At 51.5% G+C, this 27,500-nt stretch overlaps 1 protein-coding gene across 9 annotated transcripts in view; it reads left to right on the top strand.

Moving 5' to 3' along the window:
- Positions 1-27,500, top strand: part of npas3 (neuronal PAS domain protein 3) — a 96,676-nt gene that overhangs the window by 31,636 nt on the left and 37,540 nt on the right. For 7 of the 9 annotated variants that reach the window (XR_003887638.1, XR_003887637.1, XR_003887636.1 and 4 more), the window contains 2 exons: positions 4,823-5,067; positions 22,407-22,489. Coding sequence is in view for 6 of the 9 variants with exons in the window: in XM_029833014.1 (XP_029688874.1) it covers positions 4,823-5,067; positions 22,407-22,489 (328 nt within the window). In the remaining 3 variants the exon portion in view is untranslated. Of the gene's footprint in view, positions 1-1,306; positions 1,357-4,293; positions 4,525-4,822; positions 5,068-22,406; positions 22,490-27,500 lie in introns of those variants that run through there. The other 2 variants (XM_029833017.1, XM_029833018.1) reach the window with 2 other exon arrangements.

Here is a 27,500-nt window from a genome sequence, read left to right as displayed (position 1 = left end):
AGAGCTAATACTGAGCTGTTCCACACGACTGAACTCAGGGAGGAGGTGGGAGGAGGTGACAGATGAGGGGGGGGCAGAGAGCAGGACTAGATGGAAATGAAAGCGTGGACGTTTGTCCTCCTGGCAGCTCCCGAATTTTCCCAGTTTCTGGATTTTAAACATGAAGTCATGATGATCTTAAACTCCTGGTCCTTCTGTTTGTCTGGAGTAAAATGTTTAGTCAGTTCCACCAGGATGGAAGGAGAGAAGAGGAGGTGAAGAGAAGAGGAGGTGACAGACACAGAGGAAGATGAAGGGAGTCGGAGGTGAAGGCGATTAAACCTCCAGCTGTCTCCATCTCCTCTTTCATCATTCTTCAGCTGCTCCTTCACATTTTAGTTCTTTTTTGGTGGTGGTGATACAGGCTTTAGAGCCCCAAACCCTTGATTAGCGACATTAAAAGTGGCGGCTTGCTGAGAAACCCCCCAGAAAACATTGTTTCTGAGATTCTGATGGGTAATGAACTCATCGTTAAATGTAAAAATGTGTTTACAAATTATTGTTTTCATACCGAAAACTATATTAAACTATATTATTCATATTTTTCATCTTTATTCCATAATTGTTCTTAGCTAACCGATGACTATTTACAGACAAAAGATTACCGTCAATTTAAGTTCTGACTTTCATCTTAAATTTCTGATTATTTTCTTCTCTTCCAATTTCACCCAGCTTTGTTTTATAATTCAGATTATATATTACTATTACAATATAATTAAAAAGATGTAAAAATGTATAAAATTGAGCAATGAATGTACCTCAAAGGCTTGTTCAAAAATGAAGATAATTACCCATTAATTGTAGCTGCTGTGTAAAATGAGCAACAATCTTTAATAATATCTGCCAAAATAATCAAAATATTTAAAAAATGGCATCAACTAAAATTAACTTTTAAATAACTTTTTGAGGACTTGGAACTAAATGCAGATTTAAGAATGCTGATGTGTGCTTAGTTTGAATTCGTTGGTTTTATTCTTGGTGGATGATACTGACAAGTGTGAGTTGTTGTGGCTGAATTAGCTCGTGTCACCTTCGGTTCATTATTTTTTCTTTAGCAATCAATGTTCCCAACTCAGTGAGCGAGTCACGATCGTTTGTGCGGCTGGGAAAAGATTTTTTTTTAAAAAAAGGAGCAGGTATCCAAAGAGGACGATTATCAAGGTGGGAAAATGATAAAAAGCTACAATGGCGAACGGTTCGGAGACGATACCGGAAGTCAAAGCGCATCCAATCAGAAAAGAGCAGCTCTCCCGCAAGTTTTTTGTAGTTGACTGTCACGTGACGCTCGCGTCACTCAGTCGTACGGAAGTGAAAATGGTGAGTTACAATAACGCAAAAATGGACGATGAAAGTCACGATAAATAACCGAGCCAAGCGACACCGACGAGGAAAAGGCGATATTTTAAAATGCTTCGATTTCCGCCGCTGTTGAGTTTCGTCCGCGAGCAAACTGCTTCTTGCTAATGCTGCTAACGTCGGGCGGGCGACAACTGCTAAATGAACGTTTTTATTCCGCGATGTGTGACGTCTTTTTTATAGAACCTCTGTTTTTTTTATTTTATCAAAGTGCTCAGTAGTGAAGCAAATGGAGTGACAGGATTCTTAATAGTTTTGAGTATTGACGTTAAATTAAGATGAATTCTGGCAGTTCAAAGGTCATCTCCGTGAAAAGACGCGCACGTGCCGTGATGCTGCTGGTCAGATTATAATCTTTGTCGCTCTGATGGTTTTTAATCCCGCAATTTGTTGCTTTATTTCACCAGTGACTGAGCAGTGCACCTCAGTCCACCCAGCCTTTTCTTCTATTTCCATCCTTCCATCCATTCCTTCATTTCTTTCAGATCTGTCTCTTCTTCCTCTCTCTCTGTGTCTCTAGCTCTCCCTCCCATTCTCTCCATCTGTCCCTCTCTGTCTCTAGCTCTCTCTCCCATTCTCTCCATCTGTCCCTCTCTCTGTGTCTCTAGCTCTCTCCCCTTCTCTCCATCTGTCCCTCTCTCTCTGTGTCTCTAGCTCTCTCTCCCCTTCTCTTTCCATCTGTCCCTCTCTCTCTGTGTCTCTAGCTCTCTCTCCCATTCTCTCCGTCTGTCCCTCTCTCTCTGTGTCTCTAGCTCTCTCTCCCATTCTCTCCGTCTGTCCCTCTCTCTCTGTGTCTCTAGCTCTCTCTCCCATTCTCTCCGTCTGTCCCTCTCTCTCTGTGTCTCTAGCTCTCTCTCCCATTCTCTCCGTCTGTCCCTCTCTCTCTGTGTCTCTAGCTCTCTCTCCCATTCTCTCCATCTGTCCCCTCTCTCTGTGTCTCTAGCTCTCTCGCCCCTTCTCTTTCCGTCTGTCCCTCCCTCTCTGCTTCTAATTCTCTCCTTTTTTATTCTCTCCCATTCTCTCCGTCTGTCCCTCTCTCTCTCCCATTCTCTCCATCCATCCCCTCTCTCTGTGTCTCTAGCTCTCTCGCCCCTTCTCTTTCGTCTGTCCCTCTCTCTCTCTGTCTCTAGCTCTCTCTCCCCTTCTCTTTCGTCCATCCCTCTCTCTCTGTGTCTCTAGCTCTCTCGCCCCTTCTCTTTCCGTCTGTCCCTCCCTCTCTCTGCTTCTAATTCTCTCCTTTTTTATTCTCTCCTTTCTCTCCATCTGTCCCTGCTTCTCTGCTTTTTTATTCTCTCCCCCTCCCTGGTGCTCTCACCCCCCCTCACACTCTCTAGATTGGTTTTGGCACTCGAGTCCTCTGATCAGTGAACACACACACTCGTAGTGAGCAGCGGTGTCATTGCCGTGGCGATGTCAGCAGGCGGGGCTTAATCCAAAGTGACACTTGTTCTCTGCCTTCTTTTCCCATCGCCATGGAAGCAATTACCCTCCTCCTGAAGGGCCTTTTGTCTGAGTGTGTGTGCGTGTTCTCGTCCTCTAAGGGTTGACAGGGGGGAACCTTTGTTGCGGGTCACCTGATTGGCTGAATTGAAAGATATGGGAGAGTCTCATGCTTTATTCTGCCCCCCCCCCCCCCGCTTGAATTCATGCTTCGTCTGAACTCTTCACCCAATGAGAACAGCCCGTCTCACTGTCTTGTTGCGGTTGTGTTGTCATATCTCTTGCATGTAGACGGGTTCCCTGGCTGGCTGTGGCCACCCCTGCAGAACCACCTGAAACACTCCGGGTGTGTGGGTGTGTGTGTGGGTGTGTGTGTGTGTGTGTGTTAATTTAGAGCTCACCAGTGTCCTTCATAACCTCAAAGTTTAGACTTCCATTCGTGTTCCCAGTTAAAACTGAAGTGAGATCAGAATCTAGTCTGAAAATAATGCTTTTTCTCACTTTTCCCTCCCAGCCCGTCTTCCCAGTTCCGAACGTAATCACCTGGTCACATGACTGGCGGCCAGTTTGACCTCTGCCTGATCTGGGAATGAAACCACATCCAACCAGTAGCTTTGTTAGCGTGATCTCTGCTCCACACACACCGAAACAAGCATATCTATGGCTTTCATCTGACAGGCGCTTTAAAGGAGCATCGATCCACCCCACTCACACACACTCACACACTCACACACACACACACACGTCTTTATTCATGATAGGTGATAAATACATCCGTTTGAATCAAGGTCAAATGCGCCCCTCTTACCACCTGAAGTGAAGACATTTATCGCTCATCAGCATTTTATGGACCAAAATAAATTAGTCATTGTTTGTTTTCAGCTTCTTATTTACCTGCACAAGTTTTCTTGTGAGTTTTTTTCCTTCATTGGTTCCTGGTTCCGAACATGTCAAAAGGTCCTGTTGCAGGAGCTGACTGCTGCACATCATCGTTATTATTGTTATTATTGTTATTATTGTTCTAACGATAGTGGAAACTATTTTTGTGGAGGCTGCTTGGCTGAGAGGGGCGACGACACAAACACTTGATGCTAATGAGCTTAAGCCTGGAGGGCAAAAACGGATGAGAGATTCACGGACTTCACCTTTAAAATTCATAACAAGGACACCGAGCGGATGAGTGTGGAGGAAAGTCTCTTCCCCTCATTTACTGTTTGTTCCCTCCGATAAATAAATGACAAGCGTATGAAAATGATATTCTTTGCCAGATGACAGCCATTTTTCATCCCTCGCCCTAAACAACTCCACCTCATCCAGAGTGTTTGTCCGCTATCCCTCCATCAGCTAAAGCGTTCTCTGCTGCAAAAATTAATCACCTGTCTGCGTGTGTGTGTGTGTGTGTGTGTGTGTGTGTGTGTGTGTGTGTGTGTGTGTGTGTGTGAGGCCGGCGGGAGGCCCACAGAGGTTTTTAGCGGCTGATTTATTGCAGAGTTAATTCATGACGGCGTGTGATGATGATACGAGGCCACGGGAAAGTAAAGTCGTCACCGCTGTTGTTGTGGGTGAAAGAGAATAAACAGCAGCTCGCTGACGTGATGGAGGGAATAAGAAGAACGAGTGTGCGAGCGGCGACTGCTTCCGGTTGGGGATGGTGTTACTGTGCTTTTAGCTAGCAGCGTTGGGAGCAGAGTGAGTTAGCGGCTGGTGTTTTACACCTGTTGCCTCCGTCGTTCTCCACTTCTCTTTGAAAACATTCGTCTTTACACCAGTCATTTTCTTCCCAGGAAAACTCGCCCAACAGCGTCCCGAACTAATCCGCTCAAGAATATCTTGAGATTGCAGATCGTTTTCATTCTTTATGGTCGGATGCAACAGAAAGATTTTGGTCACTTCCTCCTGAACCTTAAAGATCAGTTGTGACGCGGCCGATTTAGAACCTTCACGGACTTGGTTGTCCTGGGAATGACGGCCTCTCTCCTCCTTCCAGGCTGCAGGCTCTGAGGAAGGAAAAGTCTCGGGATGCAGCGCGGTCGCGGCGCGGCAAAGAGAACTTTGAGTTCTACGAGCTGGCCAAGATGCTGCCACTCCCGGGCGCCATCACCAGTCAGCTGGACAAGGCGTCCATCATCCGGCTCACCATCAGCTACCTGAAGATGAGGGACTTCGCCAACCAGGGCGACCCGCCGTGGAACCTGCGCATGGAGGGCCCTCCGCCCAACACGTCCGTCAAAGGTAAGACGGGGGTTCGGGCGCCGCGCCGGGACGGTGAGGTGAAATGGTTGGTGGCGTTGCACCTGTGTGCTGGTGAAAGAGGGTCTGTTTCTCAGGCATATTCCCAAACTTTTCCAGGGATTTGTTCCAACTCGTGACTCGAGGAATTCTTCTCATCTCTCCTTTGTATTTGTCTTCTGCTTCAGTAACGTCTGCATCCGTCCACCTGCTGATGCTCTAACTTAGTCCTTCACAACACTTTGACATCCCATAAAAAGCTGCCGTACCAGCGTTCCCGACTCACACCCCAGCTCGGAATTCCGCATGGAATATTTTGGACGTCATTTTAGTATCCAGGCTAAAATTTTAGAAGGAAGTCCTGATGATAGACGGACACCAGCCCAACTTGACCAATCACAAACCTCTGGCAGGGTAGAGACCAATCAGAACGATTCCTGGATAATAAGGAAGCGCGCGCTCATAAATACCGACGTTTCAGTGACGTCTCACCTGAAATCACCTCACTATTAATTCTTCAGTCAGCTGCTGTTATTCAAATAATCCACAAAGACACTTTGAGCTTTATTTGCTCTAATGAACATAAACCTGTGGTGATAAGCACCACTGTGTGCCCCTTAAACTAGTGTGTCTCTCACACACACACACACACACACACACAGACACACACACACACACACACACAGACACACCCACACACACACTCACACACACAAGCTCGCAGGCGCAGTGAGTTTGTGTGAAGGGAACATTAAACTCTGATGAATTTGTGCCTGGAGTACACACAGCACTTGTGAATCTAAGTGGAATTTGCCTTTGAAATGGGCCCTTTGTACGACACACTCAGTGATGAGAGGCGCTCACCTTTAAAGGGACATTTGGCTCGTAGGAATGACCAAAGATGAAAGCAAATTGCTTGAAATGAGCTTGTGTGTGTGTGTGTGTGTGTGTGTGTGTGTGCGCGCGCGTGCGTGCGTGCGTGCGTGCGTGTGTGTAGAAACAGGATATTTACCTGTAATCAGACCTGATGAGAGCTGAAACAACAGTTCAGTACACAGGAGCGCGCACGTGTGCGTGCATATGTGTGTGTGATTGGGCGCACAACAACAGATGGCACTTTGAAGAAGCACACACACTTTAATAAACACACAATGTGTGTGTGTTGATAGGTGCGTCCTGTTCTTTTGAATAATAAGGGAAACGTGCAGAGTTCTGTGGGACTGGCTGACGAGTGTGTTGGAACCTGTATGGGAATGTTTCTCCTCCAGAACCCCTGATAAACCTGCGACCGGACCTGGACACGCATTGTCCTGCTCACCGGGTCCAGGCTGACCAACAAAGAACGCAGCTTCTCCCTCATTATTTATGTTTCTCTCTACCATCCACCAATCAGAAGCTCCCACAGAGATCAGACACGATGACATGAGGATGATGGACTCAGACAGACTCAACCTGCTCTCCTCATCCTCCTTTTCAACACTCCTCCTCCGTGCTGTCCTCACTGTCTTCTTTTTCTTCCCGCTCTCCTTCTCATCCTGTCTGTACTTACGACCACCTCCTCCTCCTCCTCCTCCTCCTCCTCTCTTGACCTTTGCAGTAATTGACCCAGTTGCTCTTCTGCACTTTATTGTTGCAGGTTTTGACTTCCTGTCAGAGTCTCCACATCTGCTGCAGGACGCCACACAAACAACCCTGACCTTTAGTGTGTGTGTGTGAGTGTGTGAGTGAATATGGATGTTCACCATTTCAGTATTGCACTAAATGTTGGTGTGTGTGTGTGTGTGTGTGTGTGTGTGTGTGTGTGTGTGTGTGTGTGTGTGAGACAGTGAGACCCTTTCCGACACCTGGCTATTCATTATGCATGCAGAGAGCAGCAGACACCAAAATGCCATACTTCATGAGCCAGTCTACAATCAAGACGTGTGTGTGCGTGTGTGTGTGTGTGTGTGTGAGTGTGTGTGTGTGTGGTGTGTGAGTGTGTGTGTGTGTGTGTGTGTGAGAGAGAGAGAGAATGAAGAGGAAAAAGTGAAGCACAGATTTACTTCACTGTTATCTTAATCTAGGGGTGAATTGAAACCTGTAGCTTCATGATGTTGAACACAGAAATTGTTCTGCTGGGCTGTTGGTCCGACATGGCTGCTGACATCTGTGACTGGTTATACTGGGACGGAGTATGAATGCACTGGTTATACTGGGACGGAGTATGAATGGACTGGTTATACTGGGTCGGAGTATGAATGGACTGGTTATACTGGGTCGGAGTATGAATGGACTGGTTATACTGGGACGGAGTATGAATGGACTGGTTATACTGGGTCGGAGTGTGAATGGACTGGTTATACTGGGTCGGAGTATGAATGGACTGGTTATACTGGGTCGGAGTATGAATGGACTGGTTATACTGGACGGAGTATGAATGGACTGGTTATACTGGGACGGAGTGTGAATGGACTGGTTATACTGGGACGGAGTATGAATGGACTGGTTATACTGGGTCGGAGTATGAATGGACTGGTTATACTGGGTCGGAGTGTGAATGGACTGGTTATACTGGGTCGGAGTATGAATGGACTGGTTATACTGGGTCGGAGTATGAATGGACTGGTTATACTGGGACGGAGTATGAATGGACTGGTTATACTGGGTCGGAGTGTGAATGGACTGGTTATACTGGGACGGAGTGTGAATGGACTGGTTATACTGGGTCGGAGTATGAATGGACTGGTTATACTGGGCCTTTTGTCTTGCTTTGCTTTGGTGTAGTTTTAGTTGAAAAGTTCCTGAGAAGAGTTCTGATCCGTGCTGAACGCGCTTCCTGTCTGTCTGGGATCTACCTGCTGGTTCCTGCCCCAGCTGCTGGCTCCAGTTTCTGGGTCATTGAGCAGCAGGACCGGGGACCAAAGGCGGAGCCTCCGTTATTTGGGCGATGACGTAATCACTGTGGCCATCGAAGCACACCATTGACCATCCGGCGCCGTCTCCCGTCAGGACGCCGCGCTGTCCCGGGGACGCCGCGCTGTCCCGGGGACGCCGCGCTGTCCCGGGGACGCGGCGCTGTCCCGAGGACGCCGCGCTGTCCCGGGGACGCCGCGCTGTCCCGGGGACGCCGCGCTGTCCCGGGGACGCCGCTGGGGCGGCTCTTGCTAACGGGGAAGTCGCTTGTCCAGCTGGGAGTGTGAGATGTGTAAAGAAGAAGGGAGCGACGGAGGCAGAGGGAAACAGCAGTAATTATAAAACTAATTACCAAATGTTGATGATGCCCATCGGCTTTGCATAACTAAATTTAGACGGGGAAATTGCTTTTGGCTGCAGACGAGGCTGCCGGGCATTTGGTTCATCTCTGTTTTTATTATTTCTCCCTTTTCTCCCCCTGCGTGCTGTCACACCAAAGAGGAAAGAGTAATCACCATAGAAACAATTACTCCGACAACCCCCCCCCCCCCACTCTTTTCTTTATTTTGCTGGCAAACACACAACAGCTCCAGGAAGTGCTGCTGCCCCGACACAGAGGGGAGGATTTATCCCTCGGTGATGCTGCAGTCAGCTGGAGACGAGGCTGCGAGACGCCGCCTCTCGGGACGCCTGCGCTCGTCCTGCTGACTGTCTCCACACGTTTGGACACCGGCTGCTCAGCTTCCTGTTTCACACCGGGCCCCTGGGACCCACAGTTATGAAGTCCTGGTCTCGGTTGGAGAGGAGAGAGGACGTGTGTCTCCACCTTTGGGGTCCAGGCTGTGTGGAGGGACCTCCGTTGGACTGTGACCAGTTTAGAAGTGAAGCAGTCAGCAGCCGAGTCCTCTGGATGGTGGGGAGCTTCGTGGGCCTCAGGCTGACACTCAGATTAGATCATGTCATCATCTTGTCCCACGTCCTGTCCTCAGCAGGCAGGAGTTGTCCAGGTTGGGGTGTTTCTCTGACAGCTCTGTTGTTTCTTTGAGTATAACCTGATAACTCCGTGCTTCCTTTCATATCTGACCTGCACGGCTCCTGAGATCCCGTTTGTGTGGTTTGAAGGGATTTGTGGAGGTTGCGATGATCCCAGTTATCCCGGTGATTTTGGATGTTCTTCGCACTGGTCTTGGGTTATTTCTCTGAGTTTGAGGTGAGGGTGGCTGGAGGTGATTTTCTTTTAGACCCCTGGGACGGTGATGCATGTTTCAGATGGTTTGGGACCGTTCTGATCTTCTCCTGAGGCTCTGTTCACGTTGACGCCAGTTGAATGGTGGTTTTACTGGTCCTGGTGTCCCTTTAGACCCTTTTAGAACTGGTCCTCTCAAAGACGAAACGCAGAGGAGCTTCAGGGCCCTTCGGAGGGTTCCCGATGGTTTGAGGACACATAGTTTGACAGTATGTCCATACTGATCCTTCCCATCAACCACGTCATTCATGTTTCCTGGAAACGCCACAGTATCACTCTGCATTAATCACGGAGGAGCTCCTGTGAAGGACGTTGACCCATTAGAGCTGCTGTCCTTACTAACCCAGTTATGTGTCTAATGTCCTTTTCTAATCTGTTTATCTGGCTCTCCCTCCGTACCAGACGGATGGGACATTATTGGCTTTGCACTGTACTCTGTGGGCCCTCAGCAGTCAATCATGGGCTCTAATATTCAGAACGCTGAGCTTTGACACTGAATTAAAGCCGACATGAAAAGAGTGTGTTCAACAAACTAAAGTATTTCCAATCAGGTGTAATTGGCCTGTCGGAGCCGACGCTGATATATGTTGCTAATTAGTTAAGCTGCCCGAGGTTGCCTCGGAGAGGCTTTTTCCTTTTTTTCTTCTTTTAAAATCGTTCTCCTCCTCCATCGACGTGTCCGACCAAACTAGCAGAGTCTGGAGCTTCTGGGCCGCCGCCACCACAGGTGATCAGCTCAGAGGAGCACAGGACGAGGACCTCCAGGGCTCTACAGCCCCCGTGCAGAGAGGTGGGGTTACCATGGAAACTGCCACTGCCCACCAGGGCGCACGACGGATGATGTTCTTCCTGATGTGGCCGTCCTTGGGAAGTGAAGGTTCCGTTAGTATCCAAAGCCTCTTCCCAGGACCCTTCGGAAACAGCAGGACTACTGGTGGACCCTCCTGGTCCACCCTGGCAGAGACCTGGTCCCTGATGGACCCCGTGAAGCCGGACCGGCCCAGTTGACTCTCCTGTCCACCGTTGCAGCTTCTTGTCTCCATTGATGCTCTCACTTTGTGGACTTTTTTTTTTTTTTTTTCCTTCCATCTGTCGCTCTTTTCATCCTCTTTCATTTCCTCGGCCCGCTCCCTCCATCGCTCCCGTTTCATCTGTTCTTTCCTCTCTTCTGTCTGAATGTGGTGAAGATGAAAAGTTCATTTTGAAGCCATCTGTCCCTCAGGACGCTCCTCCTGTCACTCAGACCGTTTGATCTGCTCTCTCGCTAATTGATTTTTTTATATAGTCTTAGAGGAGAAAAAAATAGATATGTGATCTAAATGGACTTTGTTGTTGATCAGAGGCAGAACTTTCTACTTTCTGTTTACTCTTAGAGGAATTACAGAAATGCTTTTGTGATATTGCCTCATATTGTCCAGATTTGACTGCCTTTATTCTTCGATTTATTAGAGAAATTATTTCCTCCCACCAGAATCGAACTCTCTGAAGAATCTGCTGAAATGTAAAATTGTAACATTTGAAAGTTCAGAGGGATCCACGAGCAGCAACATCTCAATTCTCAACAGCTCAGTGGGATTATTAAAGATGCTGATGCTCCCAAAGGGCACAAATAAGAAAAACAGACGCTCGCAAAGGTCTGAATGTCTGTTCATGGGAAGAGCTGAGCAGCTGGAAGCTGGAGTGAGATGATCGGCCAAACAGGATGTTGGTGCTGCAGGTTTAGAGCGAAAGAAGGAAGGAACGGGGACCCCAGGAGGTCTCGGCTGTCGGTGACCTTAATTAGCATGTTAGCATCGGGATCTGAGTACAGTCATCATTAGCAAAGGTCACGCACAATTTGGTGAAAACATCTGTCCAGCTGTGACGCACGGCTGGATTGGCATGCGTTGGGGTTGTGTTGCACCCAAAGGGTAGAAGAATGGAGTGAGTTCCAAACGTAAGAGCGCTGAACAGAGGATAGCTGGTGGAGGATGATCTGAGCAGGAGCTCCAGAAGCTTCTGGGTGCATGAACATCATCTCTGGGACACCAGGAGCTCCAGCAGCTTCTGGGTGCATGGACATCATCTCTGGGACACCAGGAGCTCCAGCAGCTTCATCTCAGCATGGACATCATCTCTGGGACACCAGGAGCTCCAGCAGCTTCATCTCAGCATGGACATCATCTCTGGGACACCAGGAGCTCCAGCAGCTTCATCTCAGCATGAACATCATCTCTGGGACACCAGGAGCTCCAGCAGCTTCATCTCTGCATGAACATCATCTCTGGGACACCAGGAGCTCCAGCAGCTTCATCTCAGCATGAACATCATCTCTGGGACACCAGGAGCTCCAGCAGCTTCATCTCTGCATGGACATCATCTCTGGGACACCAGGAGCTCCAGCAGCTTCATCTCTGCATGGGAAACAAACGAGGGCCCCACAGAGATAGCAGCACAGACCGGGGTGTGTTGGAGGTCAGGTTACTCATCTTTTCTTCATTAAGACCCCTGGTTCACACACACACACACACACACACACACACACACACACACACACACACACACACACTGTACTGGAGTTGCAGTGTGTGTTCGGTTTTGCAGATGTTATTAAATGATATCAACATCAAGGCACTGGTTTGAAGTTTAACTTCCCTTTTCTTTCTCACTCCGACACACTCTTACACACACACACACGCACACACACACTGTTAGTGATCATACTTTATTTCTGTTGTGTTAATATATTGCGGTTATCGAGACTCTACATCTGTGTGTGTGTGTGTGTGTGTGTTTGCTGCATTCCAGGGTGAGGATGAGACTCATATATCATAGTTCTACTGTACAGATTGTTTATCTCTCTCACACACACACACACACACACACACACACACACACACACCATATCTCTGGTTTTAAAAGTCTTACCGTACAGTAAATTCGGCAGGTTTGTGATTCTGTGCTGAACATGTTTGAGATGGAAAAAGATGTTTGTTGTTCCCGTATCGATGGATCATAAATTTTTATCTGGTCGCAGCACAAAGATGCAGTCTGTGATTCGGCTGCCTGCACGTCTCTCACCTGTCTGCTCGCCGTTGTGTTGCCTTTCATTTACCAGCTCCCTCTCCTTTTCTTGATTTTTCATAGTTGCCCTGCGTGTGTGTGCGTGTGCGTGTGTGAGACCGTGTCCGTGCGTGCACACACACACTCACACATCCTCCCTCATGCTGTTGAGCTAATCGATTAACGCCAACATGTCTGAACCAGCGTCGCATTAGTCAAAGTCACATACTGCAACCTGTGTGTGTGTGTGTGTGTGCGTGTGTGTGTGTGTGTGTGTGTGTGTGTTTCCTCTTAAGGTGTGAGATTGGAAGGTGATGAGGGGAGGGAAAGTGTGTGAATGGAGGTTTGGAGCTGGAGGGAACATTGTTGGGCTGTTAGAATGAAAGTCTCACTGTACAGACTTTAATTACTAAATTAATTGCTGGTTAATTCCGTGAACCGTTGTAACTTTATTACAGCCTGCAGGTAATTTCATGGAATACGCTGTTGTGTCCCAACAACACGTGTCCAGTACGAGTTGACTTTGCTTTCAGATTTTCAGTGGGTTTTATTGGGAACTTGTCCGACTGGTTCCCAGTAGCGTTAATGGGACGAGCTGCTCACGTGATGTGATCCACGTTGTCCTGACGTCCAGAAACCAGCCACAGGAAGTGTGTGTTGGCGTGTGTGTTGGCGTGTGTGTTGGCGTGTGTGTGCTCCTGTCCTTCAGATCTACTGGAGCAGACGTGCCCGTCCATCACGTGCGAGGTTAAATACCCTCTCACATCCGTTTCTGCTGACATTTGGGAAACCTTCATCCGTAGCAGCGCGTCGGTGCTAACGGATGCTAACCGCGCCGGTCCGAGCGGCGCCGTCCCGCCAGGCGCGCCCCTCCTGCCAGTTCCTCTACTTCCTGTCATCACGCCGCCGTCCTCTGGCCGCCGCGCCCGCTCTGCTTGGCAGCTGAACGGCTTCTTCCATTTGAAGATGATGTATAAGTCGACTGATTAACGAGAAACACTCGTCTGTGTTTTTATTGGTGGTTCGGTTTGTTGGCTGACTGTTTTTGTTTTCGACCTTCTCTGACTTTTCTCCTCCCTCCTGGAGACGAGCCCACGCTAAAAGACTCCGCAGTGAAATTGAGCCATAAATCTGGGAGGGGGGGAGAAAAAGAACCTTTGAAAATCAAAATGGTTCAGATGTTTAGGTTGTTCTCTGCTGTATGGAAGGCTAATTTTAGTAAAAGTGTGGAGAGCAACAAGGGATCCTGGATCTGCCCCCCCCCCCCCCACACACACACACACACACACACTTGGCTCCACCTCTGTGACATTGAGATGTCTGGAAAAATTTATTTTGTTTTCTGGGAACTCCTGAACAACAGCGACAAATCTTCAGGAACCCAGCGAACAGGCTGGTTACAGAGGAGCAGAGAGGAGACAGAGGAGCAGAGAGGGGACGGAGGGGACAGAGGAGCAGAGAGGGGACGGAGGGGACAGAGGAGCAGAGAGGGGACAGAGGAGCAGAGAGGGGACGGAGGGGACAGAGGAGCAGAGAGGGGACGGAGGGGACAGAGGAGCAGAGAGGGGACGGAGGAGCAGAGAGGGGACGGAGGGACAGAGGAGCAGAGAGGGGACGGAGGAGCAGAGAGGGGACGGAGGAGCAGAGAGGGGACGGAGGGGACAGAGGAGCAGAGAGGGGACGGAGGGGACAGAGGAGCAGAGAGGGGACAGAGGAGCAGAGAGGGGACGGAGGGGACAGAGGAGCAGAGAGGGGACGGAGGGGACAGAGGAGCAGAGAGGGGACGGAGGAGCAGAGAGGGGACGGAGGAGCAGAGAGGGGACGGAGGAGCAGAGAGGAGACAGAGGAGCAGAGAGGGGACAGAGGAGCAGAGAGGAGACAGAGGAGCAGAGAGGGGACAGAGGAGCAGAGAGAGGACAGAGGAGCAGAGAGGGGACAGAGGAGCAGAGAGAGGACAGAGGAGCAGAGAGGGGACAGAGGAGCAGAGAGGGGACAGAGGAGCAGAGAGGAGACGGAGGAGCAGAGAGGGGACGGAGGAGCAGAGAGAGGACGGAGGAGCAGAGAGAGGACGGAGGAGCAGAGAGGAGACGGAGGAGCAGAGAGGGGACGGAGGAGCAGAGAGGGGACGGAGGAGCAGAGAGGGGACGGAGGAGCAGAGAGGGGACGGAGGAGCAGAGAGGAGACAGAGGACAGAGGAGCAGAGAGGGGACGGAGGAGCAGAGAGGGGACGGAGGAGCAGAGAGGGGACGGAGGAGCAGAGAGGGGACGGAGGAGCAGAGAGGGGACGGAGGAGCAGAGAGGGGACAGAGGAGCAGAGAGGAGACAGAGGGGACAGAGGAGCAGAGAGGAGACAGAGGAGCAGAGAGGAGCAGAGAGGAGACAGAGGGGACAGAGGAGCAGAGAGGAGACAGAGGAGCAGAGAGGGGACAGAGGAGCAGAGAGGGGACAGAGGAGCAGAGAGGGGACGGAGGAGCAGAGAGAGGACAGAGGAGCAGAGAGGAGACAGAGGGGACAGAGGAGCAGAGAGGGGACAGAGGAGCAGAGAGGAGCAGAGAGGAGACAGAGGGGACAGAGGAGCAGAGAGGAGACAGAGGAGCAGAGAGGGGACAGAGGAGCAGAGAGGGGACGGAGGAGCAGAGAGGGGACGGAGGAGCAGAGAGAGGACGGAGGAGCAGAGAGGAGACAGAGGACAGAGGAGCAGAGAGGGGACAGAGGAGCAGAGAGGGGACAGAGGAGCAGAGAGGGGACAGAGGAGCAGAGAGGAGACAGAGGGGACAGAGGAGCAGAGAGGAGACAGAGGGGACAGAGGAGCAGAGAGGAGACAGAGGAGCAGAGAGGAGCAGAGAGGAGACAGAGGGGACAGAGGAGCAGAGAGGAGACAGAGGAGCAGAGAGGGGACGGAGGAGCAGAGAGGGGACGGAGGAGCAGAGAGGGGACGGAGGAGCAGAGAGGAGACGGAGGAGCAGAGAGGGGACGGAGGAGCAGAGAGGGGACGGAGGAGCAGAGAGGGGACGGAGGAGCAGAGAGGAGACGGAGGAGCAGAGAGGGGACGGAGGAGCAGAGAGAGGACGGAGGAGCAGAGAGAGGACGGAGGAGCAGAGAGGGGACGGAGGAGCAGAGAGGGGACAGAGGAGCAGAGAGGGGACGGAGGAGCAGAGAGAGGAGACGGAGGAGCAGAGAGGGGACGGAGGAGCAGAGAGAGGACGGAGGAGCAGAGAGGAGACGGAGGAGCAGAGAGAGGAGACGGAGGAGCAGAGAGAGGACGGAGGAGCAGAGAGAGGACGGAGGAGCAGAGAGAGGACAGAGGAGCACAGAGGAGCAGAGAGGGGACAGAGGAGCAGAGAGGGGACAGAGGGGCAGAGAGGGGACAGAGGAGCAGAGAGGGGACAGAGGAGACAGAGGAGCAGAGAGGAGACAGAGGAGACAGAGGAGCAGAGAGGGGACAGAGGGGACAGAACAGTTCTGCTGAGGAAAACACCTGGACACGAGTGGACACGGCCCTGGTTCCTCCTCCTCCTGCTGCTGCAGCACAGGAAGTGTCTGCTGGGTCCTCCTGCGTCTGAAGCTCTAATTTGAGCTGTCAGGACTTTCTGCCGCTCCTCTCTCCGCTCTTCTGGACCGAGATGATTTGGACTCTGACGGCTCATAATTAATTAACGTCCACCTCCTGCTCCAGTCTCTTTATTCCTCCTCTGGGCCTGACAAGGAAAGTTCATCTGGGCAACTTAATCACACGTGAGGCTGAGAGGACGGTGGAAGGAAAGATCTTCTGGTTCCCTTTGTTCAGAGGAGAGTTACCCTCCGTCACTCCTTCAGCGCCTGCGTTGCATCAGCCGTCTGCTGGCTCTCGTCAGACGCTCCGTCCACGCTCATTAATTTCACTGCCGAGGTAGTTTCCTCTGCGGAGCGCCCGGACCCGTTACTACGGTTACTGGCCTTAAATAAGAGGTGAAACGAGGTGAAAAGACGACTGCGTCGCGCTCGTTACAGGCGCACGTTTGAGGTGGAGGACATGCACTCTGTCATCAACCCTTTCATCCGACAGGAAGTGAGACACTGAGACGCGAGGCCACTGAGACGTGAGGCCACTGAGACGCGAGGCCACTGAGACGCGAGGCCAGTGAGACACTGAGACGCGAGGCCACTGAGACACTGAGACGCGAGGCCAGTGGGACACGAGGACACTGAGACGCGAGGCCACTGAGACACTGAGACGCGAGGCCAGTGGGACACTGAGACGCGAGGCCAGTGGGACACGAGGACACTGAGACGCGAGGCCACTGAGACACGAGGCCACTGAGACACGAGGCAACTGAGACACTGAGACGCGAGGCCAGTGGGACACGAGGACACTGAGACACGAGGCCACTGAGACGCGAGGACACTGAGACACTGAGACGCGAGGACACTGAGACGCGAGGACACTGAGACGCGAGGACACTGAGACACTGAGACGCGAGGCCACTGAGACACTGAGACGCGAGGCCACTGAGACACTGAGACGCGAGGCCAGTGGGACACGAGGACACTGAGACGCGAGGCCACTGAGACACTGAGACGCGAGGCCAGTGGGACACGAGGACACTGAGACGCGAGGCCACTGAGACACTGAGACGCGAGGCCAGTGGGACACGAGGCCACTGAGACACTGAGACGCGAGGCCACTGAGACACTGAGACGCGAGGCCAGTGGGACACGAGGACACTGAGACGCGAGGCCAGTGGGACACGAGGACACTGAGACGCGAGGCCACTGAGACACTGAGACGCGAGGCCAGTGGGACACGAGGACACTGAGACGCGAGGCCAGTGGGACACGAGGACACTGAGACGCGAGGACACTGAGACGCGAGGCCAGTGGGACACGAGGACACTGAGACACGAGGCCACTGAGACACTGAGACGCGAGGCCAGTGGGACACGAGGACACTGAGATGCGAGGCAACTGAGACGCGAGGACACTGAGACACTGAGACGCGAGGACACTGAGACGCGAGGCCACTGAGACGCGAGGCCAGTGGGACACGAGGACACTGAGACGCACTCAGGGTTCCTGTCTCCTGGGGAAAGTTCCCTCAACTCTAACATGAACCTTCAAACATGTCACTGAAGTTGTGAGGACCCAACAAACTGTCCTCATTAGTCTGGTGCATAACATGTGTAATAACACACACACACACACACACACACACACACACACACACACACACACACACACACACACTCCCTCTGCCCTGCGGCTGTTATGTGTGGTGACAGAGAATAATGGAGACACGTGGCCTCGCTCACCTCTGCGTCTGTTAAATTAATGACTAACGGCTTCACGCTAAACTCCAGCAGCTCGCCGCGTCTCATCGTGCCGCTCGGACAAATTAACAACGAGCAGGAGTGCGTCCGCTCGCTCCGTCTGCTGCACCACACACACACACACACACACACACACACACACACACGCTGACGGAGCGGAACAAAGTTCACCTGCTCGCACCGTGGAGAGGGCGGAGTGGGCGCTCTCCTGACACCGCGGCCCAAATATCCAGGAATGATGGCGAAGAGGAGGAGCCCAGGCGTGTTTGGTCTCTCCTGCGCTGGACGGAAACACCACCTGACCAAAGTGGCGAGCGGGCTAGCGCGTGGGCGAGCGCGTGGCGCCGTTTGACAGCAGCAGGTCGACTCGTGTTAATCCTGACTACTGACGGTCCACCAACACCCCCACCGCGGCTGTCCACCTCCTTGTTCTCTTCATGCACACTGGGCTGCTGCTTAATTAGTGTGTGTGTGTGTGTGTGTGTGTGTGTGTTCGCTGCCTTTTTCCAGGTATTATAGTGCTCAGCTGTGCCCACAGAGGGTTTTCAGGGCTTGTTCAGTTCACCACTGGGGTATCGGGGGGCTCTACCTAATTACACCGTGTGTGTGTACATGTGTGTGTGTGTGAGTGAGTGTGTGTGTGTGTGTGTGTGTGTGTGGTACAGTACGCTGGCTCCTAATTACTGGCTGCTCCTTGTATTCCCTCTGTGCCAATACCCTCCTGCCTCACTGAACCCTCTGTGTGTGTGTGTGTGTGTGTGTGTGTGTGTGTGTGTGTGTGTGTGTGTGTGTGTGTGTGTGTGTGTGTGTGTGTGTGTTAGAAACAGAAGCTAATCATGCTCTATGACAGATTTAGACATTAAACCTTGGAACACAGGCAAGCACAGGTTTTGTCCTCGCAAGTATAGTAAGACAAACATAGGGACACTTTTCCCATTTTCTTCCTATTTTGTGCTACAGTGAGTTTGCGGGAGTGTGTGTGTTTTATATATCTGCAGTAGGATGAAAATAGGTGTGTTGAACACCTAAACCTCCATGATGGGATGTTTAATCTGTCCAGGCTGTGAACCGTCTGAGTGCTGAACAGTAAAAGAGTTTCAAACGATGAGACGATGCAGGTTTAGTAGAGCGACTCCGCAGAGTTAATCGCCCCAAAGATCTCATTTCAGAGGGGAAGAGTTTCTCCTTTAACTCTGTCAGTGTGACGAGCCGAGAGCCGCGCCGCCACTTCCTCGCCCTTTCATTTCCCATCGCACCTCCGCAGGCTAACGGCCGTCAGCCCGGTTCCTGCAACGGACGCACGTTTAAGGCGACCAATCGGACCGCTCGAGTCAGATAGGCCGTCATTAAATGTTGTTTAGCCTCGCGCTAACAAATGCTAACCCGACTGGGTCCCGCAGAGGCCTCCGCCCGTCGTCACCAGTATATTATGGTCTGTTTTCCTGTCAATAATTTCTTCAGTGCGTCATCGTGTTTCGCTTCCTCCCTCACTTGCTGCCTCGGTCACTACCTTCCTTCACTTGCTGCCTCGGTCACTTCCTCCCTCCCTCACTTGCTGCCTCGGTCACTTCATTCCTCCCTCACTTGCTGACTTGGTCACTTCCTTTCTCCTTCACTTGCTGCGTCGGTCACTTCCTTCCTCCCTCACTTGCTGCCTCGGTCACTTCCTCCCTCCCTCACTTGCTGACTCGGTCACTTCTTTCCTCCCTCACTTGCTGCCTCGGTCACTTCCTCCCTCGGTCACTTCCTCCCTCCCACACTTGCTGCCTCGTCACTTCCTCCCTCCCACACTTGCTGCCTCGTCACTTCCTCCCTCCCTCACTTGCTGCCTCGGTCACTTCCTCCCTCCCACACTTGCTGCCTCGTCACTTCCTTCCTCCCTCACTTGCTGCCTCGGTCACTTTCTGCCTCGGTCACTTGCTGCCTCCCTCACTTCCTTCCTCCCTCACTTGCTGCGTCGGTCACTTCCTCCCTCCCTCACTTGCTGACTTGATCACTTGCTGCCTCGGTCACTTCCTTCCTCCTTCACTTGCTCCCTCGGTCACTTCCTCCCTCGGTCACTTCCTCCCTCCCTCACTTGCTGCCTCGTCACTTCCTCCCTCCCTCACTTGCTGCCTCGGTCACTTGCTGCCTCGGTCACTTCCTCCCTCCCTTACTTGCTGACTTGATCACTTGCTGCCTCGGTCACTTCCTTCCTCCTTCACTTGCTGCCTCGGTCACTTCCTCCCTCGGTCACTTCCTCCCTCCCTCACTTGCTGCCTTGTCACTTCCTCCCTCCCTCACTTGCTGCCCTCGGTCACTTCCTTCCTCCCTCACTTGCTGCCTCGGTCACTTCCTCCCTCCCTCACTTGCTGCCTCGGTCACTTCCTCCCTCGGTCACTTCCCTCCCTCCCACACTTGCTGCCTCGGTCACTTCCTTCCTCCCTCACTTGCTGCCTCGGTCACTTCCTTCCTCCCTCACTTGCTGCCTCGGTCACTTCCTTCCTCCCACACTTGCTGCCTCGGTCACTTCCTCCCTCCCTCACTTGCTGCCTTGTCACTTCCTCCCTCCCTCACTTGCTGCCTCGGTCACTTCCTTCCTCCCTCACTTGCTGCCTCGGTCACTTCCTCCCTCCCTCACTTGCTGCCTCGGTCACTTCCTCCCTCGGTCACTTCCTCCCTCCCACACTTGCTGCCTCGGTCACTTCCTTCCTCCCTCACTTGCTGCCTCGGTCACTTCCTTCCTCCCACACTTGCTGCCTCGGTCACTTCCTCCCTCCCTCACTTGCTGCCTCGGTCACTTCCTTCCTCCCTCACTTGCTGCCTCGGTCACTTCCTCCCTCCCTCACTTGCTGCCTCGGTCACTTCCTCCCTCGGTCACTTCCTCCCTCCCACACTTGCTGCCTCGGTCACTTCCTTCCTCCCTCACTTGCTGCCTCGGTCACTTCCTTCCTCCCTCACTTGCTGCCTCGGTCACTTCCTTCCTCCCTCACTTGCTGCCTCGGTCACTTCCTCCCTCCCTCACTTGCTGCCTCGGTCACTTCCTCCCTCGGTCACTTCCTTCCTCCCTCACTTGCTGCCTCGGTCACTTCCTTCCTCCCTCACTTGCTGCCTCGGTCACTTCCTTCCTCCCTCACTTGCTGCCTCGGTCACTTCCTTCCTCCCCCTTTAACTTCATCCTTTGTTCATTCCTGATAAATTGACTCTGACACTTGGCCAAAATGGCCGCTCTGTCTGTTCTCACACCTACAGTTAATTGAATTGGCAATTTGTGTAACGGTACACACACGCAGACACACACACACGCAGACACACACACACACGCAGACACACACCTGGTTTGTTGCCAGTCCCATATTAAACAGAAAATAAATTAACAATCGCAGTAATGTTTGACTTTTAGAGACTCAAGTTAAATTGACTTTTAACAAGATGACCACACACACACACACTAATGGGCTCACACATTCACGCCGTTGTTTGTTCCATTTTTTTCTAAAGTCATTTCTGTCCTGTTTCTCCTCACTTTTTTGGCTCCCTCATTTACTTTACATCACCAACATTCATTTTCTTCCTGCTGCTTCATCTGGTTTCAGACTCATTTTCCTTCAGACTTTCATGGTTTTTAATTTTTCTCTCATTCCCGCAGCGCTTATTACGCTCTTCCTCCTGCCCGTGTCTTCATCAGCTGCAGAGGAAAAAAGAGAGGATTTAGATACTTACTGGACAGGACCAGTTGGGCCCTCAAACAGGACCAGTTGGGCCCTTAAACAGGACCAGTTGGGCCCTCAAACAGGACCAGTTGGGCCCTTAAACAGGACCAGTTGGGCCCTCAAACAGGACCAGTTGGGCCCTCAAACAGGACCAGTTGGGCCCTCAAACAGGACCAGTTGGGCCCTCAAACAGGACCAGTTAGGCCCTCAAACAGGACCAGTTAGGCCCTCAAACAGGACCAGTTGGGCCCTCAAACAGGACCAGTTGGGCCCTCAAACAGGACCAGTTGGACCCTCAAACAGGACCAGTTAGGCCCTCAAACAGGACCAGTTAGGCCCTCAAACAGGACCAGTTGGACCCTCAAACAGGACCAGTTAGGCCCTCAAACAGGACCAGTTGGACCCTCAAACAGGACCAGTTGGGCCCTCAAACAGGACCAGTTGGGCCCTCAAACAGGACCAGTTAGGCCCTCAAACAGGACCAGTTAGGCCCTCAAACAGGACCAGTTGGACCCTCAACCCTGTGTGTGTGTGTGTGTGCGCGTGTGTGTGCGTGCGTGTGTGTGTGTGTGTGTGTGTGCGTGCGCGTGTGTGTGCGTGCGTGTGCGTGTGTCACTGTTTTATCCAAACCGACTGATCACATCTTAATATTGATCCGCTCAGTCATAGTTTCTCATAGATCTCTGCGTCAGTGCTTGTTTCCATGGAGATGGGCTGCTGCATTACCTCACGGCGGTAAACTTGGTAGCATTATTAGTTCTGCTGCTAACTCAGTGATGGTTTCCAGTTTGAACCCATTTAACACCATCATCATTAGTAATCTCATTTATGGGGGGGGGGGGTTAAACGCTTTCGTGACGCTTTCATTGCACTCTAATGTCGTCCATCTTTATCTTTAAAAAAAGGTGCTTTCGTTGAGCTAATGATGCTAACATGTCACACTGTTCCACACTGAGCTGACCTCACTGGTTCCTGTTGTCCTGTGCCATGTGTGTTTTGTCATGCTAGGCTGTGTGTGTGTGTGTGTGTGTGTGTGTGTGTGTGTGTGTGTGTGTGTGTGTGTGTGTTAGTCAGAGAGCTTTGCTTGTATCAATGTGTCTGAGTCTCACCAGTCTTCTTCTGTCCTGTCCTGTGTTTTCTCTGCTTGTGTGTTTGTGTGTTTAGCTATCGGAGCCCAGAGGAGGCGGAGCCCCAGCGTCATGGCCTCCGAGATCTTTGACCCTCACCTGGGCAGCCACATTTTACAGGTAAGAGGTGCTTGTTTTATCCTGTTTCCTGAACACAGGTTGGTTCACACACATCGGGGTTGTTGTTTAACAAGAGGAAAGCGACGCAGTGAAAGGAGGATTAGCAGAGCTAACGTAGCAAGCGACCGATTTAGCATCTCCCAGCTCTTCTTCACCTGTGGTTTTCCTGGATCACCGACGGCGGTTGATGCTCTGTCACCTGTAGAAAAGCTTTTGTTTTGCTCACCTTCTCCGTTTGAAGCTACGCGGTAGCGGTAGCGGTGCTTTACGTTATTAGCTCAGCCATCGCTCATAATTCACACTTAAATTTTTCACAGCTTCAATTATTCCTCAACATCCATCTGCTGCTGCCGCTAAAATGAAATAAGAAATGGAATTATGAAAGTGTGATAATGACTGGGTTATCGCTGTGTGCTCCCTCAGGGGTGTGTGTGTGTGTGTGTGTGTGTGTGTCTTGTACTTTTAATCCTGAACATGCTCCGCTCCTTATCTGTTTAACATACAGCCTAAAGGCTGAGCTTTTAACATCACAACCAGCCTGACGTGATACCGCAGCTGATACAGCTCGATAATCTGTGTGTGAGCGCGCGCGCACGTGTGTGTGTGACACCTGATTATTATTTTAATCTTCCTGCAACCAGTGAGCCTCAGTTATGCAAAATCCCGTGTACAATCTTAATTTACAGAACGTTTTATCTGTTTATCAAATTAAAGAATCTCAACAGTCGGTTTTCCTGCCGACCTCCAGGAGCATTCACCTTGTTCTTGCGTGTGTGTGTGTGTGTGCGTGTGTGTGTGTGTGTTTATTTGTTGTGAACCTCAGTTGTTGCTGCTCTACTTTCCTGCAAATAAATATAACAGATTATGATGAGATTGGCTGTGAAGAAAGACTGAAAATGATCTTTTCAGAGGGCGATTAGAGCATATTTACAACAATTAGATCAACAAGCCAACGAGGGTTTCTCCCAATGTCCCCCTCTTGGAGGAGAGGGAGGTTTTGGGAGGAAGGGAAGTCCATGAAGAGGAGGAACTCCAGGATTAGAGCGAGCACCAGATGGAACCAGGACCTCTGGAAGCTCTGAGGACCTTACTGCAAGTTCTCCTCTTCAGGAAGCCACCTTAAATGGTGGAGTTCTGTGCAGCCAAAGATCTAAGCAGGAACACGTGGGCGAGTTCAATCAGCCTGTCAACAGCTGCTCCTGAACACGAGGATGTTTCAGAAGGTCAGAGCAGACGTGTCAGACGGCTAAAGGCTGCACGAGGACCAGCAGGGACGATGCAGCTGGCTTCATGTTTCCTTCAATCACCTTTCAGTGTGTGTGTGTGTGTGTGTGTGTGTGTGTGTGTGTGTGTGTGTGTGTGTGTGTGTGTGTGTGTGTGTGTGTGTGTGTGTGTGGGGGGAGCCTTTTCCAGAGAGGACCAAAGATGGTGTGTTGTCGTCCAATTGGCCTCATTAATCTCCTGCTTAATTGATTGTGAGAAGTTTGAGGATGACATTTTAAGAAAGCGTGCTGTGTGGGGTGGGGGGGGGTGTTGTGTGTGTGTGTGGGTGTGTGTGGGGAGGGGAGGGGAGGGGGGGGGTGATTGATTTAGCTAAACCGCGGCGCTAATGAATGCCAGCAGTCAGTGAGGTGGTGGAGAGCAGACACTAATTTCAGAGAGATTAGGCCAGAGAGGTTGATAAAGCTTATTGAGGAGATGGAGACAGCAGCCATTAAAGGTGTGTGTGTCCATCTGGACTGTCCATCACATCAGCACAGGTGTGGACATCATGTCCCACAGTCAGTTCACCATGTTTGAGGGTCCAATCACCCACCGCTGCTGCAGTTTCCTCTTTCATCTGAGAACTGTTGGGAGCTGTAGGGAGCTGGTTCAATTGGGAGGCTGTTGGGTAACCAGTTAGTGGCCCAGGCCCGTCCCAAACCCCCTTCACTACCCCCACTGGCAGTGCTCAGTGCATGGAGGAAGGTGTGTTTGTGCTGGCAGACCAGTCTGGATAAACCACTCTGGGCTAACCCAGTCTGGATAAACCACTCTGGGCTAAACCAGTCTGGATAAACCAGTCTGGGCTAAACCAGTCTGGACTAAACCAGTCTGGGCTAAACCAGTCTGGACTAAACCAGTCTGGATAAACCAGCCCGGACTAAACCAGTGTGGATAAACCGGTCTGGACTAAACCAGTCTGGGCTAAACCAGTCTGGACTAAACCAGTCTGGATAAACCAGCCCGGACTAAACCAGTCTGGATAAACCGGTCTGGACTAAACCAGTCTGGTTAAACCGGTCTGGACTAAACCGGTCTGGATAAACCAGTCTGTGCTAAACCGGTCTGGACTAAACCGGTCTGTGCTAAACCAGTCTGGACTAAACCAGTCTGTGCTAAACCGGTCTGGGCTAAACCGGTCTGGGCTAAACCAGTCTGGATAAACCAGTCTGGGCTAAACCAGTCTGGACTAAACCAGTCTGGTTAAACCGGTCTGGACTAAACCAGTCTGGTTAAACCGGTCTGGACTAAACCAGTCTGGATAAACCAGTCTGTGCTAAACCAGTCTGTGCTAAACCAGTCTGGATAAACCTGTCTGTGCTAAACCAGTCTGTGCTAAACCAGTCTGGGCTAAACCAGTCTGGATAAACCAGTCTGGACTAAACCAGTCTGGGCTAAACCAGTCTGGATAAACTAGTCTGGACTAAACCGGTCTGGTCTGGAGTCCAGGCTCCTGTTTCCATGCTAATCCGTAGGTGCGCTGGCGTTGCTAGCGGCGACGCTGAGAGCTCTCCAGCAGCCACTTGTCCTTTTCACAGCAACACACGTAACCGATTTCTGCTCCGTGTGAAAGGGTCCACCTTGGACGAGGACTGAACGCGTCCCCCGAGGACACGTCTTTCATCCACAGAGGCTTTTCATTGTTACAAAAAGCCTTTTTGTCGGCACAAGTTTAGTTTCTACTTTGTTTTTTTTGTTTTTTCTTGTTCTGTTTATCAGTCAGGAAAAGTTTCAAAGTCCAACAGAAACGATCTCAGTTATATTGGTGCAGCCTCCACGTGCACACCTGCCTCGCGCACGTGTTCCAAAACGCACGGCGGATGTAGGAGTTACGCCGTTCTTCGGGTCCGGACGAGAACGCCGTTTCAGCGGCGAGCAAACGCACCGGCCCGGCGCCAGGTGGCGGCGGCACGTTTAGCTGAGGCTGCTGACGTGAGGCCTTTAGAAGCTGATTGATGTGTTTAAAGACACCGTGTGTTGTTTGAAGATGAGGAAGAGGAGTCTGTGTCGGAGGCCTCACACACACACACACACGCACACACACACACACACACACACACACACACACACTCTGTGTTCTGTGTGAGAGTCGGACGCCACCTGCAGGGGGCGACCTGTGGACCTGCAGCTGTTGTAGCATCATTAGCTTCTGCTAGTCAGGACTCTGCAGACAAAGAGCTCTTTGACGTGGCTGTTGTTGAAGGTTGCGTCTCCGTGGTTACAGCATCCCTTTCCCTGCCGCCGCTGTCTCCCATCGCTGCCATGCTGTGATTGACAGGCAGTGACAGGAAGTGGTGTCATGTCCCACACGCCGCCGCTGTCGTCTTTAATTTCCTCCCGTGGCGGCGACACGCTCCACATCTGTGTTACCTGTGAGCAGCTGGTTACCAGCAGGTGAAGGACGCTTCCGTCACGTCAAACCATTCATCCCCAGCTCCAACGGCCGACCTCTGTTAGCCTCGAATCGGTCCTATTAGCGCTAGTGTCGCTATTTTCTGTTGGGTTTTCTCAGTCGGGCTGGGCGATATGGCTGAAAACAGCATCACGACTGTTGTAGATCGGTCGATTTCGGTCATTAGCGATTTTTTTTTACAACCTATTTTTTACAACTTTGCCCCTTTTATGGGTTATTTCTTTTCTATTTGGGACCTGGCTCCACCTGAAGAATCAAATACGAGACGACGAACCAGTGATGCTGTTGCACGGTTGGCTGTTAGCGTGTTGCTAACCGATCGGTGACCAGGCTCGATGTTAACTGGTTAGCAGAGAGCGACTGCCTTTGCTCTCGCAACCGACTTTGCTTCACAACTTCTGGTCTCTTCCGACGAAGAAAGAAAAAAAATTAGACGTTGTAGCGAAGGTTTTAATAGATATTGAAGAATTGTTTATGGTGTTTAGCGTTTTCTAGCCCAGCCCTGGTGCGTGAAGTAAAGGTGGAAAACGCTAATTATTCCCGTTGAATGTTGATTTTTGCTATTTCCCTCACGGGTCGCCCCAAACGTCCCGAACCTGCAGCTCTCCCCATCCAGCAGGGGGCAGAATTCCCCACTCGGTGATCTTGGCGAGCAGAAAGCCTTCAGAATCGGGCTCCTTTCCACGACGGGGGTTGGTCGCTGATAAAAATGCTCCTCTGTGAGGCCGTCTCTGACGGGGTCGACCTCCACGCAGGTGCCGAGCCGAGGAGCTGAGAACAGGCGTGCGAGCAGCGAGGAGAATCACGCCGCTACGCCGCCGAGGTTAGATTTCATACGGCGTTGAACTTCAGGGCTTGAGATGAATTCTTAAGACATGCATATTCAAAGCAGCCATGTTACACCGAGCCTGCATGTGCAGATGACTCCAGAGGTCTGCAGTGACCTGGAGGTGGCCAGACTAAAGGTCACGGCGATGAGCGCCGGGGCTTGCATTCCTGATTAGCCACAACCCCCCCCCCACCACCACCCTCCGCTGACTTCCTGTGAGGTCTGGCAGGTTCATTAGCTGTGGGAATAATGGTGAGAGGTCTGAACCAATAAACGAAGTGTCCAGAGAGCAGAGCGATGGCGAGAGAATGGATAAAACGGGGGAAAAAGGGAAAGAAAGAAGACGAGTTTGAGGTCGTATTATTTATGCAGTCAATAGACCGACGCTTGTCTGCATCGCTAATTGTTTGATTTTATAGGCGGGAAGGGCTCTTTAAACAAACACGCTGTTATGCTAATGGAGTGGCGGCGGCGCCCTCCTGACAGCGTCTGATGCGAGGGTAGCC

This window comes from Takifugu rubripes, chromosome 2 (assembly GCF_901000725.2).
Source record: "Takifugu rubripes chromosome 2, fTakRub1.2, whole genome shotgun sequence".
Lineage (NCBI taxonomy): Eukaryota > Metazoa > Chordata > Actinopteri > Tetraodontiformes > Tetraodontidae > Takifugu > Takifugu rubripes.
The sequence above is the reverse complement of the archived record's forward strand: the minus strand, read 5'-3'. Positions and strand labels throughout refer to the sequence as shown.